The 12,517-nt window shown below is 41.2% G+C and overlaps 1 protein-coding gene across 7 annotated transcripts in view; it reads right to left on the reverse strand.

Annotated features, from left to right (window-relative positions):
- The window catches only part of LOC139820662 (uncharacterized), a 116,950-nt gene that overhangs the window by 63,364 nt on the left and 41,069 nt on the right, over window positions 1-12,517 (reverse strand). For 2 of the 7 annotated variants that reach the window (XM_071791084.1, XM_071791083.1), the window contains exon 1: window positions 8,059-11,356. The exons of 1 other annotated variant lie outside the window; for it this stretch is intronic. In XM_071791084.1, the coding sequence (XP_071647185.1) occupies window positions 8,059-8,853 (795 nt within the window). In that variant the 5' untranslated portion in view covers window positions 8,854-11,356. Of the gene's footprint in view, window positions 1-8,058; window positions 11,503-12,517 lie in introns of those variants that run through there. 4 more of the 7 variants (XR_011734064.1, XM_071791085.1, XM_071791086.1 and 1 more) reach the window with 4 other exon arrangements.

Raw genomic sequence — 12,517 nt, forward strand, 5'->3', positions numbered from 1 at the left:
CATATGAAATTTTTCGAGATAAAAACTTAAATTATGGAATCGACGTCCTCTGCTTTTTACTGGCAACAAAATTTTCAGTCGTTTTGAAATGGACATCAAAAATTGACTGTTTAATAATTACTCAAAAGGTTCTATTTTTACAACAGTCAATATTATACGCTAGAAATATAACTTGTACAATTTTTGTGGTATTTTTTCTAAACCGTGTACGTAGCTTACCAAGTTTATTGAAATTAGATTTCTGAAATGAAAAATATAATAAATTCCAATATCATGGATTTGGTATTTTTCTGTATAAAGGAAGGAGGAAAAGAATCGTTTTGTTAGACGATAACAGTTATGAGTATGTGTGAGAACTATATAGTATTCTATATATTCTATGTCAAGGTAAGGTTAATAACTTCACAAAACAAAGAGAATTATTTGTAGAAGAGGGCTTTTACACAAGTTCACTTATGTTAGTAATAATACTTCTCATATCACTTTTCTTATTTGTTATTTCAATTATCAAAAAGTAATTAGAAAGAACTGTCTAAAGAAAGAATTGTCTGCGATAAATGGGGAAATTCGTTTTCCCCGATTATTTACGAATTATAAGTAATTAAAATGTCAAAAACAAATTTCAAGTTTTTACTAATATTGAATTCTTTCACCGCAGTAAAAAAAATATTATTGCAAAAAAAGATGATTTTTATTAGAAAAATGTTAGTCTTTTAAAGACAGATGCAAAGTTATTTCTTGGCATAAACTGTGTAAGGTTTATTAGCCTCGATAGCCATTTGAACTTTTTATGAAATTTATGTAACATATACTACTTCGACATTCACGTTTATCTAGAGCTCAGCCTATTGTCGGCGAAGTCAGCAAAGCTTTTTCTGTCCTTATAAATCCGTTCGATATCGATCGTGTCCGAGGCTGGACTTAGTTATCGTATTTTCCATACCCCAAGGTTGTTGCATAATAGACTATAATTTACGTCTGAAAAATCTTTTCGCAGATTTTGACGAACGTTTTTCCGCATATCAAACAGACTTAAGATCCTTTTAGTTAAGCGTTGTTAGATTGTAAAGAAGTAACATTTCTTAAAGAAAGCGCAACGTACGTTTAAAAGACCATCAAACTTACGTAATAAATTATAATAAATATCAACACGTTGACACCTTAGCATGCGCAAACACCGCTAACATATTGGAAATCATTTTCTTATTAGATAAAGACGTTGCAGAAAAGCGAAGTATTTAACGTAGGGGACAAGCGACAGAAATTTATGCTGTTCCGCATTATCCTATGTAATATGCATTTGCATCGCATATTATTATAGCCTCTCTATTATATACGAATAGAGAAAAATGTGAAAATAATTTAATATCATGAAATCCTTCGTCTTCTCACATCGTCATGACATTTAACACATTGTCTGCAAGTCAGTATTAGACACAATGAATATGTTATGCCATGAATAAAATAGACTACTATAATAATGCATGCAGCATGCATTAAAATTGACGTGGCATCAAGTCGGTAGAATTCGGCATAGCGCTTTCACATAACTATTTCATATTAGAAACGGATTTAATTTATATTGCGATGATAGGGTCACGCGTTCGAATGTAAATGTAAAATATATCACATAAATCGCGTGTTGCGGGAAATAAAACGAAAATCTCCCAAATCCAAGCCAAAATCAATACGAAAATATGATAAAGTATGATATGATACAAAATCGAATCACTTTATATATCCAAGTTTCACTGAAATTTACATCTCTAAGCTTTACTCGTAATTTTTAAAATAATCGGATTTACTCAAGCCAATATACTTCGGGCGTCGTCAATTGAAAGTTGACATTCTCGCATTGGTCGTGCTCGCACGCGCGATCGTGGTGTAAAAGCAGAATACATCCGTCTATATCGATCAGCCTAAATATAACGAGGCGAATTAACGGAGGCCCTATGCCACATGCGGCAAAAATATGGTGCGACCGCATTGTTCCGTGTTCAGCGACTAAATCCGCGACTCGCCTTCGTTGTGAGGGAACGTTTCCATAATGTCTCAAGGATATTCTCCGCGCCTCTGATCGGCGCGTGTCCTTCGACATCCCGCCATTTATTAATCATTCATCGACGGCGTCAGAATAAACAGTTGCCTGATCAATACATACAGCGGGTGTAAATACGAGAATGTAATTTAACATCAATGAGCAGAAGGAAGAAACAATGGAAGAAACGTCAGATTATCGCGATTAACCCTCTATTTATAGCGTGGGACGATCATTAGCAATTCTAGCGTATAGGAAACGCATCATATTTACGTCATACTTGCGTTCAACTTGCGAGAAAACTTTGTTACGTTTAACTAATTTTTCTTTCCGTGCTTGGTACAGATATTTTGTTCTCTTTTGTTCTCAACTGTATTTTTATGCTGGAAATATAAAACAGTACAAACTTTTATTAGTTTTGCCATGTTTTCTAGTTTTGCTTATATGTTGATGTTTACTCGTTACTTGCGTATAATATTTGTATTAAAAATCACGTCGAGCTAAAATATCAAGTAAAGCCAAAGTTTAAAAAAAGTTTTAAAAAAATCTTCCTCGAGGAACTATATACGAAAGAGCTCCCGCGAGCCTTTAATGTATATACTCTTGTTCCTTGTATTATAATGCGACTTTGGACGAGCTTGATAGAAAAGCGGAATACCAAAAGAGGGGAAAAGAGAACGGACATGGTAACCCAGACGACGAGAATCCCGACCCGTTTGAGAGCGGACAGATGTGAGAGAAGATAGAACGACGAGTTCGCGGATTCGTCGCGACAAGATTCATCGGATGCGAAAATAGAACGGGTCACTGGATGGCCCGGCGATAATATAATTAAACGAAACGAAAGTCTTATTTCTCCGTCTGGAAAAGATGCAACACGTGGGATAACTTATTTGCCAAAATTAATGGTCGCGTCTTTAAATAAAAACAAAAACAATTTATTTCCTTTTTCCGTTCGCAGTTTTTATTATATAAAAATTATTCTTTGAAAATAATCCACTATCGACTGTTACTCGTCTGCTGAAGCATCTTAATGAGAATTATTAATAGCGATTATGTAAAATATTTGTAAAAAGATAAGCTTGCTTTACTTTGATTGCATACAAATCGATTTTATCGTGGTGTTTAAATATTCAGTTCGAGTTCGAATTAAATATCTTCAATACTATAATATTGTGCGTTGTTATGATGTAAATAATGGAAGAATAATTAAGAATGCCAAATACGAATGCTGCATTATGCATTTCTTTCTATCGGACAGCATAATAACGCTCCCTAAAATCGACCGTCTTCATGTAGCCACGGCCTCGAATAGCAGCTGCAACTCCAGATGAATTACAGTGGCGTGTGAACATTCATGAGATGAGAGACGGTATTGTCGGCACTTAGACATGAACAGATTCACATCCCACGGCAACAGCGTTTATACAGTACGGGCATAAGATCGACCGACGTCCAGAAAAGCAAGTTTAAGATTATATAGCTCTTTCGTTATTAAGTCATTCGTGAATACACTTTTCTCACTTTCACTTGAACGAAGCGGACAAAAAGGAATTATTTTTAATTAAATTAGAGATTTTCTGACATAGATTTAGTAACTTATCCTTTTCACCTTTACTAACAGCGCAATTTTAATTAATGTCAGGTGTAACGTTGAAAAGATAATTGGAATATTTCTATAATTGGTATAAAATGTAAAAATAAAATTCAAAAATATATTTACTTTTGCGTAAATATCAATTTTAATTTCGGAAATAGTGTTATTTAAGCCAATTATTAAATAAAACAATATATAAATTTCGGGTAATTAAAAACAATATAGTATAATAAAACAATATTAATATTAAATAAATCTGATTTTTGTATACTTTGACGTACGATGTTGTTTTCAGAAATGTGTTTCTGAACAGAAAATAATGTAAAAAATTAAGGGAAAATCTATGTTAAGATTAAAGATATAGCCGTAATTCGAGTCGATAATAATCAGATCAAATTTTCGGAGCTAATAATTAGATTTAATTTGCAAATAAGATACGATACCTATTATTTTTATTAAATAGAATGTCTCTATTTCATTTTGCAAGAGTCAAATTGGTCTTGTTTTAATTTAGATGTTGCAATAATCAAATAATTTTAATAAAGATAGAATTTCAACAAAATTTTATAATCCAAAATAACAAATAAGCTCGCATTTGTAATTAATTTGTAGCTTGCAATGCGCAATGTCCTAATTTTTACAAAATGTTAAATGCAGCGTTAAACGTGCATCATTCATTTTTCTCTTTGAATCATGAAAGACCATTAATTTTATGAATAAAAGATTTTCAAACTAAGATTATTTTGCAACATTTGCAGACATTACTATTAAAAAATAATATTTTTCATTTTTTCTTAACATAATTCTTTTAGTAGTTAATGTGACAAAAATTTTAAATTATTTATTCATAAATTTTATAAAATATACCGATAGACTACTACTTTTTAATAATATTCACAGCAAAAAATTTATGTGTGATGTACATGACGTGATCTCTCAATCGGTGCTTCAACTATTCAGACTATCACATCGCACCATTCAATTATCGAAGTTACCAACATTCTCAACATGTTTCATGAACATAGTATGTGTGAGAGTTCGTAGACGCCATTCTGCCTTCGATGCGGGAATTCGTGCAGAATGTAATTTTCGCATTTTACGTCGTATCGCAGGGTATAGAAGAATATAAGTTGAGAATATTACAAAATTGTAAAAAGTCAAGCGATATTTCTTACGAGTCACACACGCGTATCACGAGCCAATCTTGAACCGCTCGCTACCGTGAGAAAGAGAATTAATTTCTCACTCGCGTTAGGATCGTTATTTTTTTTTCATCCCTGCTGCAGACAGTTTAATGCGTTTTTTGCACGTTCCATTCTCAGGTTGCCGATGCTAATGGAAGAAAGGAAGGGTGCAGGAAAAGCCCGCCGGAGGCTGTGTGCGGATCGATCGAAAACTCCACTTACTCTCTCAGCACCGCATCGAGGGAGACGAATGAGAATTATTTCTTTCGACGTTTCTCTTCGTCGTTCGCGTACATCTTTTTTTCTTCTCCCCAAGCGATATGGTGATATTAGCTTGTTCAGCAACTTCTTCCGGAAAATTACGCGATTTCTCGTAAAGCTTTCCGCAACGACCAGGCCGGAGAAATTCAAAGAGAATAAACGAAGTTAATAAATTCATCTATAAATTAATATTGTTAATTTTTGTAGCAGCGGAAGTTAAAACTAAACTTTAACGTTATTTCCCGGTAGAAAGCCGAGTACCGTCATACGAGATTATTAATCTCGTGAGCATCAGCAGAAATATTTTATGATCCTATCCCGCGTTTAATTAAGAGCCCTTTTTTAATTGCGCGAGATTATAAAGTTGAAGTCCGATAGATGCGGCCGTTTGAGTTTTCTAATATAAAAAAAGTATAAACAGTTCATTCGCATAAAACAAATAATATGCTATATTTATAAATTTTTATACCTTTATATTTTGTGTCATAATTATTTTTATGGATGGTATAAAACAAAGAGAAACCTTTCCCTTGTCCGTTTTGGCGTAGGTACCTAATGTAATGTAAATTTATTTCCTTAATTTTGTGCTAAGGAAAATATACGACTACCATCCAGTGATGCGCGCAATGAAAATCGTCATCGATATAAAAACCTCGTCGACGCGGGCGTAATTTACAGCGTATCCGGCTCGCCCATAATTGCGAATTTTGCACGAGGTGGGCATTACGGGAACAATGGGATTTATGTAAGCCTGACAAGTACACGTACATCGCGGGAGATGTACGCCTAGCAATACGCGTTTACTAAGACATAGGTAAACGGAGACAGAGCCACGAATGTGGGCAGGCAGCCAGAGAAACATCTAGCTCTTTGAGATTCTTCCGCTCACGGGGGCAATGACTTATTCGACGCCGCCGTGAACGCGACACGCGTGTAAAAACAGACGTATGCACGCATACGGTCCCGACAAATCGCGCGTAAACGCATTCGAGTACGGATTTAATTAACCCGGGTGGAAAAATGTGAATAAAGCGACTGCAATCCGCAGCACGTCGTTCTTATGTGACATGCGTTTTTGACAAAGCCAAAAGATACCTTTTTTCCTCGGATGGTTTCATCGGATTCACGCGCTGTGGTCGCTAGACCACAAAACATAACATGGTAACAAGACAAAATGATGATTTAATTAAAAATTGGTGTGTATGTTGTGTGCGTTATGAAGTTTTCGCGGTGATGAAGTATCATCCATGACTTTTATACAATCAAATTCCATGAATTCTCACAAATATGTATCGTATTATGTATCTAGAAATGTAAGTTGTTATATAAATTTTTTCTCAACAGTTATTACATATTATTTTATGAAATTTTGCTAAATGTGTTATGATATCGTAATAAAAATATTACTTCCTCATTATGTGACAAATTACTCAAATTCCAGCAATACGTCAATATCCTCATATAATGTAAATATGTTAATGCATTGGTTATTTTAGATTATGAAGATTGCATTTTATATAAAATGTTTACTATCGCGAAAATTTCGAAATATCGTAATAAATATCGCGGGGCTATCGAGGAGCTTAGCAGAGCTCGCATGCATGAGCTTTGTTTAATTAATTTATCGACGTATCGAATGATATCATTGTTAAATATCGTAAAGCGATGAACGCGAAAACAAATTGCGGCGTGAGTGAAACTTGTTGCCGTGCCATGAATGATTACGAATGATTTACGCGAAATTTGCGCGATGACACGCTGCACCCCACACTGTCATAACGTTAATTAATTCACAATCTCGTAATTGCGCGCATTGTAATAATGGACCAATTACCGCAAAAGCTTCGGGGGTTTATGCAACGCTCGCGAAATCGGCATATAAAAAAGGTGGCTCCCCCTTCGTGTTGCATTTCTAGCAAATCGATAATAAGATTCTGCAACAGTGTCGTTATTGTAGAATAAACTGCCGTTATTCTAGCTTGAAAATTTGCTTAAGGAAGCTTAATAATCGTAATGTTCGGTGACAAATCCTCAGTGACGTCACGACAGTTAGAATGACTGTCTTTTAATGTGTGACAAAAATTTTTGCTAAAGATATTTTATCTTATTTATGAAATTAATACGTAATGTTTCAGCAGACATAATGATTCGCTGCTTTCGTAAAGATCCCACCCTCTGTACCACACTACGTCAAAAGATTATTCATCAAAGAGTTGACCCATTTCCAGCTGACTATAAAAAATAAATGCATTTTATATATAATATTTTCAAGTTTTTTTAATTTTCGCTTTAAAGGGGATGTTGGTCACAATTCAGCTACCCCAAATAATGTGAATTGTTTTCTAAAAATATCACACTTTTTTCTTCTAAAAAATAAATTTATTTCTGACTGAAACTACTCAAAAACATATTCGCATGTTTTGTAATATTTTCCTATTTCATCTATTTTTCGAGGAGCTCATAATTTCCATTAAAGGATTGATCCATTTTCGAATACCACCGCACGAACACCTGCTTACGTATGATAATCCTTTTGACCGCAACCTGGTTAGCGTTAATTAGGTCAAACACACTGTGCTAAAATATTCTGCAATATACGCAACCTGGCAATCACAGAAAAGGGTTAACATGGGCACACCAGGTCGCATCCCGCGACCTGATTTCGAGAGGACGGCCTTCGCGCAAGGACGCGCGTGACGTGACAGCCGCGACGATCTCGGCCAGGACGACGTTCCGCGCATTTCCGCGGCTTTCCAAGAACATCTCTTCGTGTTATCACGAAACGAGAGCCCTCGATGAGGCTATTATAAGCAGGCCGTGCAGTATTCGTGGGGGACCAACGGAATCCGATAATCGAATCCTACGATGACGCGACCATACGCGCACACGGAGACGCGCGACACACGCGCTTGCAAGGCTAAACCGAGCATCGCGAATCGACCGGTCCGCAGAGGAGAGCGCGGTAGTTCTCGACTGACCTGATTCTCCGAGTTGAGCAGCTTGAGTTGTTCGTTGATGAGGCTATACTTGGTGCTCTCCTCCTTGCGCAACGCCCGCTCCTTCTTCAGTTCCGGACTCCAAAAGGTCTTGATGCTGTGCATCGAGCTGCCCAGTTTCTGGTTCGTCAGCTCGAGCTCCTTCTTCAGGTTGCCGAGCTCGCGTTGCAGATCGTTGTTCTGGTGCTGGAGTTCGCCAATGTAGCCGCCGCCGTCGCGCAGCATGTGCGGATTCGGGCTCTGACGCGCCGACCTGGAGCCGTACAGCTCGTCCTCCAGGTAGAGTCCGCGATCGCGGCTACGCTCGCGGCTCGGCTCGCGTATCGGCACGAATTCCCGATCATGGTCGAGAACGCCAGCGGAGGCACGATCGAGGCTGGTGTAACGCGCTACCATGCCCGCCGAGCTGGACATGGCGGGTCTCGAGGCGCTTCTGGATCGGTGATGTCCGCCCCCACCGCCCCCGGTCGACATACTCCTACCCCTCTCCTCGAGCATCACGGGACTACCGAGGTCCTCGTCGCGGGAGTAGTACGGGCTGCCCAGCTGATGGTGATGGTACCCGCCGCCGTAGCCTAGATGCTCCGGCGAGTTGTTGCCGCTGCGTGTTCCCCGTTGCTTGCGACCACCGAGCGGACTGCCACGACCGCTGGCATAACTTCGCGACGGACTGCGATCAACGGTCGGCAGTTCGCCCACGCGACGACCGCTGCGTGGTGAACGTGTGCCACCACCGGGACCGATCACGCCACTGCTCGAGTAAGGGTCCCGTGACATTCTACGGGAAACCTCGGCGTATAGCCGTACCTCGTCCTCCTCCTCGTAGACGCGAGAAATCGTCTCGAGTCAGTGTCGTCGTCTCGTCAGCGTTTCGTCGGTGCTCGTCGTCGTCCTCTTCTTCCTTCTCCTGCTCTACGATTACCCGATTCTCCCTCTCTATCGTGATCGCAATTGCTTTGTGCGATTAATAATTCACGCGTCTTTTTCTTTCTCGACCTAGTGATTCAGTGGTCTGTCCGTGTTTAAGGCAATGCTCGGTCCCTGATTTCCCAAGAGAATCCTGTGCAACCCGGACCTCGAAATTTCCACAATCGCTTTGTCACGCCTTGCGATCGTTCCCCTGTCTCTCGTCACCCTCGTGCGTCTTCACGCTCATATCAGCTCGATTGTCACCACAGATGATTCAATCAACGAGCGTTTTCCCGTCACAGCGGGACGTTCGTCCGGTCTATCCGAGCTTTCAGTTAAGGTAACAGCCGGAGGATGTGCCGCTTCGCCGCGCGCGCCAGAATCTCGACGATCGCCTTCCTTTGGGCGACTCGATCTTCGCTTCGTTCCCAACTTCGTGCTCCAACATCCGGCTATGGCCGATGACGACGAGGACGACGACGATACGTTTCCGATCTCCTTGCGCCTTCGCGATCTTTTATGCCAAATCGCGGACACGACAACGGCGTGTCCTGGAATGCGCGCGGACGTTTCTACTCTACGTGTGATGGCGCGTTCGCGAATGACGGGCATTGACGAGAACGTAATCGTCTTGGTCTTCGTTCTCTCTACGCGAGAGACGGTTGCCGTGTATCGTCGATCTCAACGGAGGTTCGGTCCCTTCTCTGCCGGTCGATCGACCTCATCCTAGCATCGCGACGATGATCCTCCGCCCGATCGATCCTCTCTCTCTCTCTCTCTCTCCACCCACTGCCACACCGCCACTGCCACCGCCACCTCGCCTCCTCGCCGAATACAACTCTTCCGCGCTTCTGGCCGGCGTACTACTACTAGCGGATAGTACTACTACGCGCGTGGGTCACTTCGTACTCGGCGGCGGCGTACGGCGAGGTCACGACCCTCGTCGGCCCGAGAATCGATCTTTGACCTTCTTTCGGCGGCGTAGCCCATCGAGCGAGGGCGAATAGAGATCGAGGGGGAGAGAGAGAGAAAAAGAGGTAGCCGACTCCCACCTCTTCCACTTTTCTGTCTTCCTGAACCGACACGACGAGAATGAACGAACGAACGAATCCTCTCTCGCGTACTCTCTCTCTCTCTCTCGTTCCCTCTTCCGGTCTCTCTCGCTCTCTCCCTCGGCCTCCGGTCGCGGCGCTCCGGATCCAAGAACCGCCCTTTCGCGAGCCGGCCAAGTCGACGAACCAAGCCGGCTATGTTCCCTTCCTCGCGGACCTCGTTCCACCCTCGTGTGTGCCGGCGGCTCGCTCGCTCGCACGCACGCACGCACGTACTCGCGCCTGCGTGCGTACGTATGCGCGTGTACTACACGCGTGTGTCTCGCTTCCGTCGCGTGCGCTTACGTTGGCGCACCACACACACACACACGCACGCACACGCACACACACTCGCAATTTCGAGCGGAAGAGAAAGAGGAGAGGAGGAGAAGATATATTTCTCTCCTTCTCTCTTTACACGTCGCGCACTACCGTTCCCGTTTCGCGAAACCAGCGCCTAAGGTCCCTCCTTATCGATCTCATTCTCTCGCCTCTCGTCTCTCTTTCTTTCTCTTTTCCTCCCTTCTTGTGGTCTCGTCGTCGTCTCGCCGTCCGCGCCTCGTGGATGACGCCCGACGTCGCTCCGCCCGACTTCCGGTGAGACACAACGCGAGACGGACGGCGAATCAACCACCGACCAACCGATCGACCAACCGCACTACACTATCCACCGTCCACCACCGGAGCACAGCCACTTCCATGCACTGACGCCGACACCGTCGCCGCCGCTACCGCCACCGGCGTTCGCCGCCACCCTCGCGCTTACCCACCCTCTCTCTGTGTCTTTTCCCCGCTTGCTCTTTTCTCCACCCTTCTCTCACTTTCTCTATCTCTATCCTCCTCGTTCGCGCAGTCGAACACGGGCCAGCCACCCCGTACGCATACGCATACACATATATACACTTGCGATTGCGCGAACCCCCGTGATTACACCCCCGTTCGGCGGCGCATAGACGTGTTCGTGTACATGTACATATACCACCGTCGCGGAGGAGCCTTAGCGCGCGACGGATCCGCGCGCACTGAGAGAATGCTCTAATACCGGCTAGGACTGAGCGAGAGAGGCCACCCCTTTGCTACCACTACCATCTAGACCACTACCACCACGACCACCTTTGCCGGCTCCTCCATCATTGGCGCCACCTTCGTGGAAGCGTCACCGCGAGTTATGTCCCTACCCCGCGAATATGCTCTACGTACAACGTCACTATAATCATTGTACACATACCCGCACACATACACACGTTGGAGGGCGAAGGTAAAAGCATCGGCAGCGCCACCGATCGACGTCACCAACGTCATCGCGACAGCCACGACGCCGAGGCGTACCACCCCGCTCGATTTCCCCGTCAACCCTCCTCGCCACCCCGATCACACCCCCTCACCGTTGATCACTCCCGACTACCCCACCGAAGGCGCGACAAGCTCTATGGTGAGCACCCCTCCTTCAAGCTGGTTCGCCAACGCGCAATAGCACACGCGGATCCATGTGTATATAGACGAGAGTTCAGGGTACCGTGTATCGCGTGATGCTACTGGGTAGCAAACTTCGAAAAAAAATTTTGCATTTTTACAATTTTTAAATGCGCATTAAAAATAATAAGGAGATAAAACTAGAACATTAAAACAATATGTATATGAAAATTGTTAAGATAATCTGAAACGAAACCAATATCTCAAAGAATTTTGTTAAGTTACTTTTAGAAAACAGTGTCAATCAATTCGAGATAAATGGCAATAAACTTTTTCAGATTAATAATTAGAATAAAACACTATAGCACATATGACGTATTTGTGGAATTCAGATAATAGCTAAGTTAATTCAATTTTTGCTTAAAATAGATATTTTTAGGGAATTATTTCAAAGAGTACGTATATCTCAAATATTATTTATTTCTACATGATTTCAAAGTAATAAAGTAAAAGAAATTGTGTGATCATATCTTCAATATTTAAAAAATAATTAAATTAATTTATCACAAAATGTCTCCTTTCTAAAAAGATTTCTTAAAATATATTTAGCAAAACTAATTGCAAAATATCAAAATTAGATATTTGTCAAATTATTAGATTTAAAATACACGTAAGCTATTTTAATAATTCAATGACGAGTTATATATAACGAAATAATCAAATAGGTACTAATAAAGAATTATCTTAAATTTTCTTTCTTTAAAGATTATTATTTTCAACTAGAAATAATAGAAGATTTTTAATAGCAAATGATAAAAGTTTGTTTTTTGTCCACCAGCACGTTATATTTTAGATATTTTTTAACACAAATTCTAATGCATATATTTAAATGTGTGTCAACGTTATTATTGTTACTGCTATATTAATCTTTAATTTAATATTTTTTTATTAATTTTTTAGAAATTTATTAACATGCATTTATTAATAATGTACATGAAAGGCATATTCCAGAGAGGGCATGGAAGTTT

The sequence above is a fragment of the Temnothorax longispinosus genome, chromosome 10, assembly GCF_030848805.1.
Source record: "Temnothorax longispinosus isolate EJ_2023e chromosome 10, Tlon_JGU_v1, whole genome shotgun sequence".
Lineage (NCBI taxonomy): Eukaryota > Metazoa > Arthropoda > Insecta > Hymenoptera > Formicidae > Temnothorax > Temnothorax longispinosus.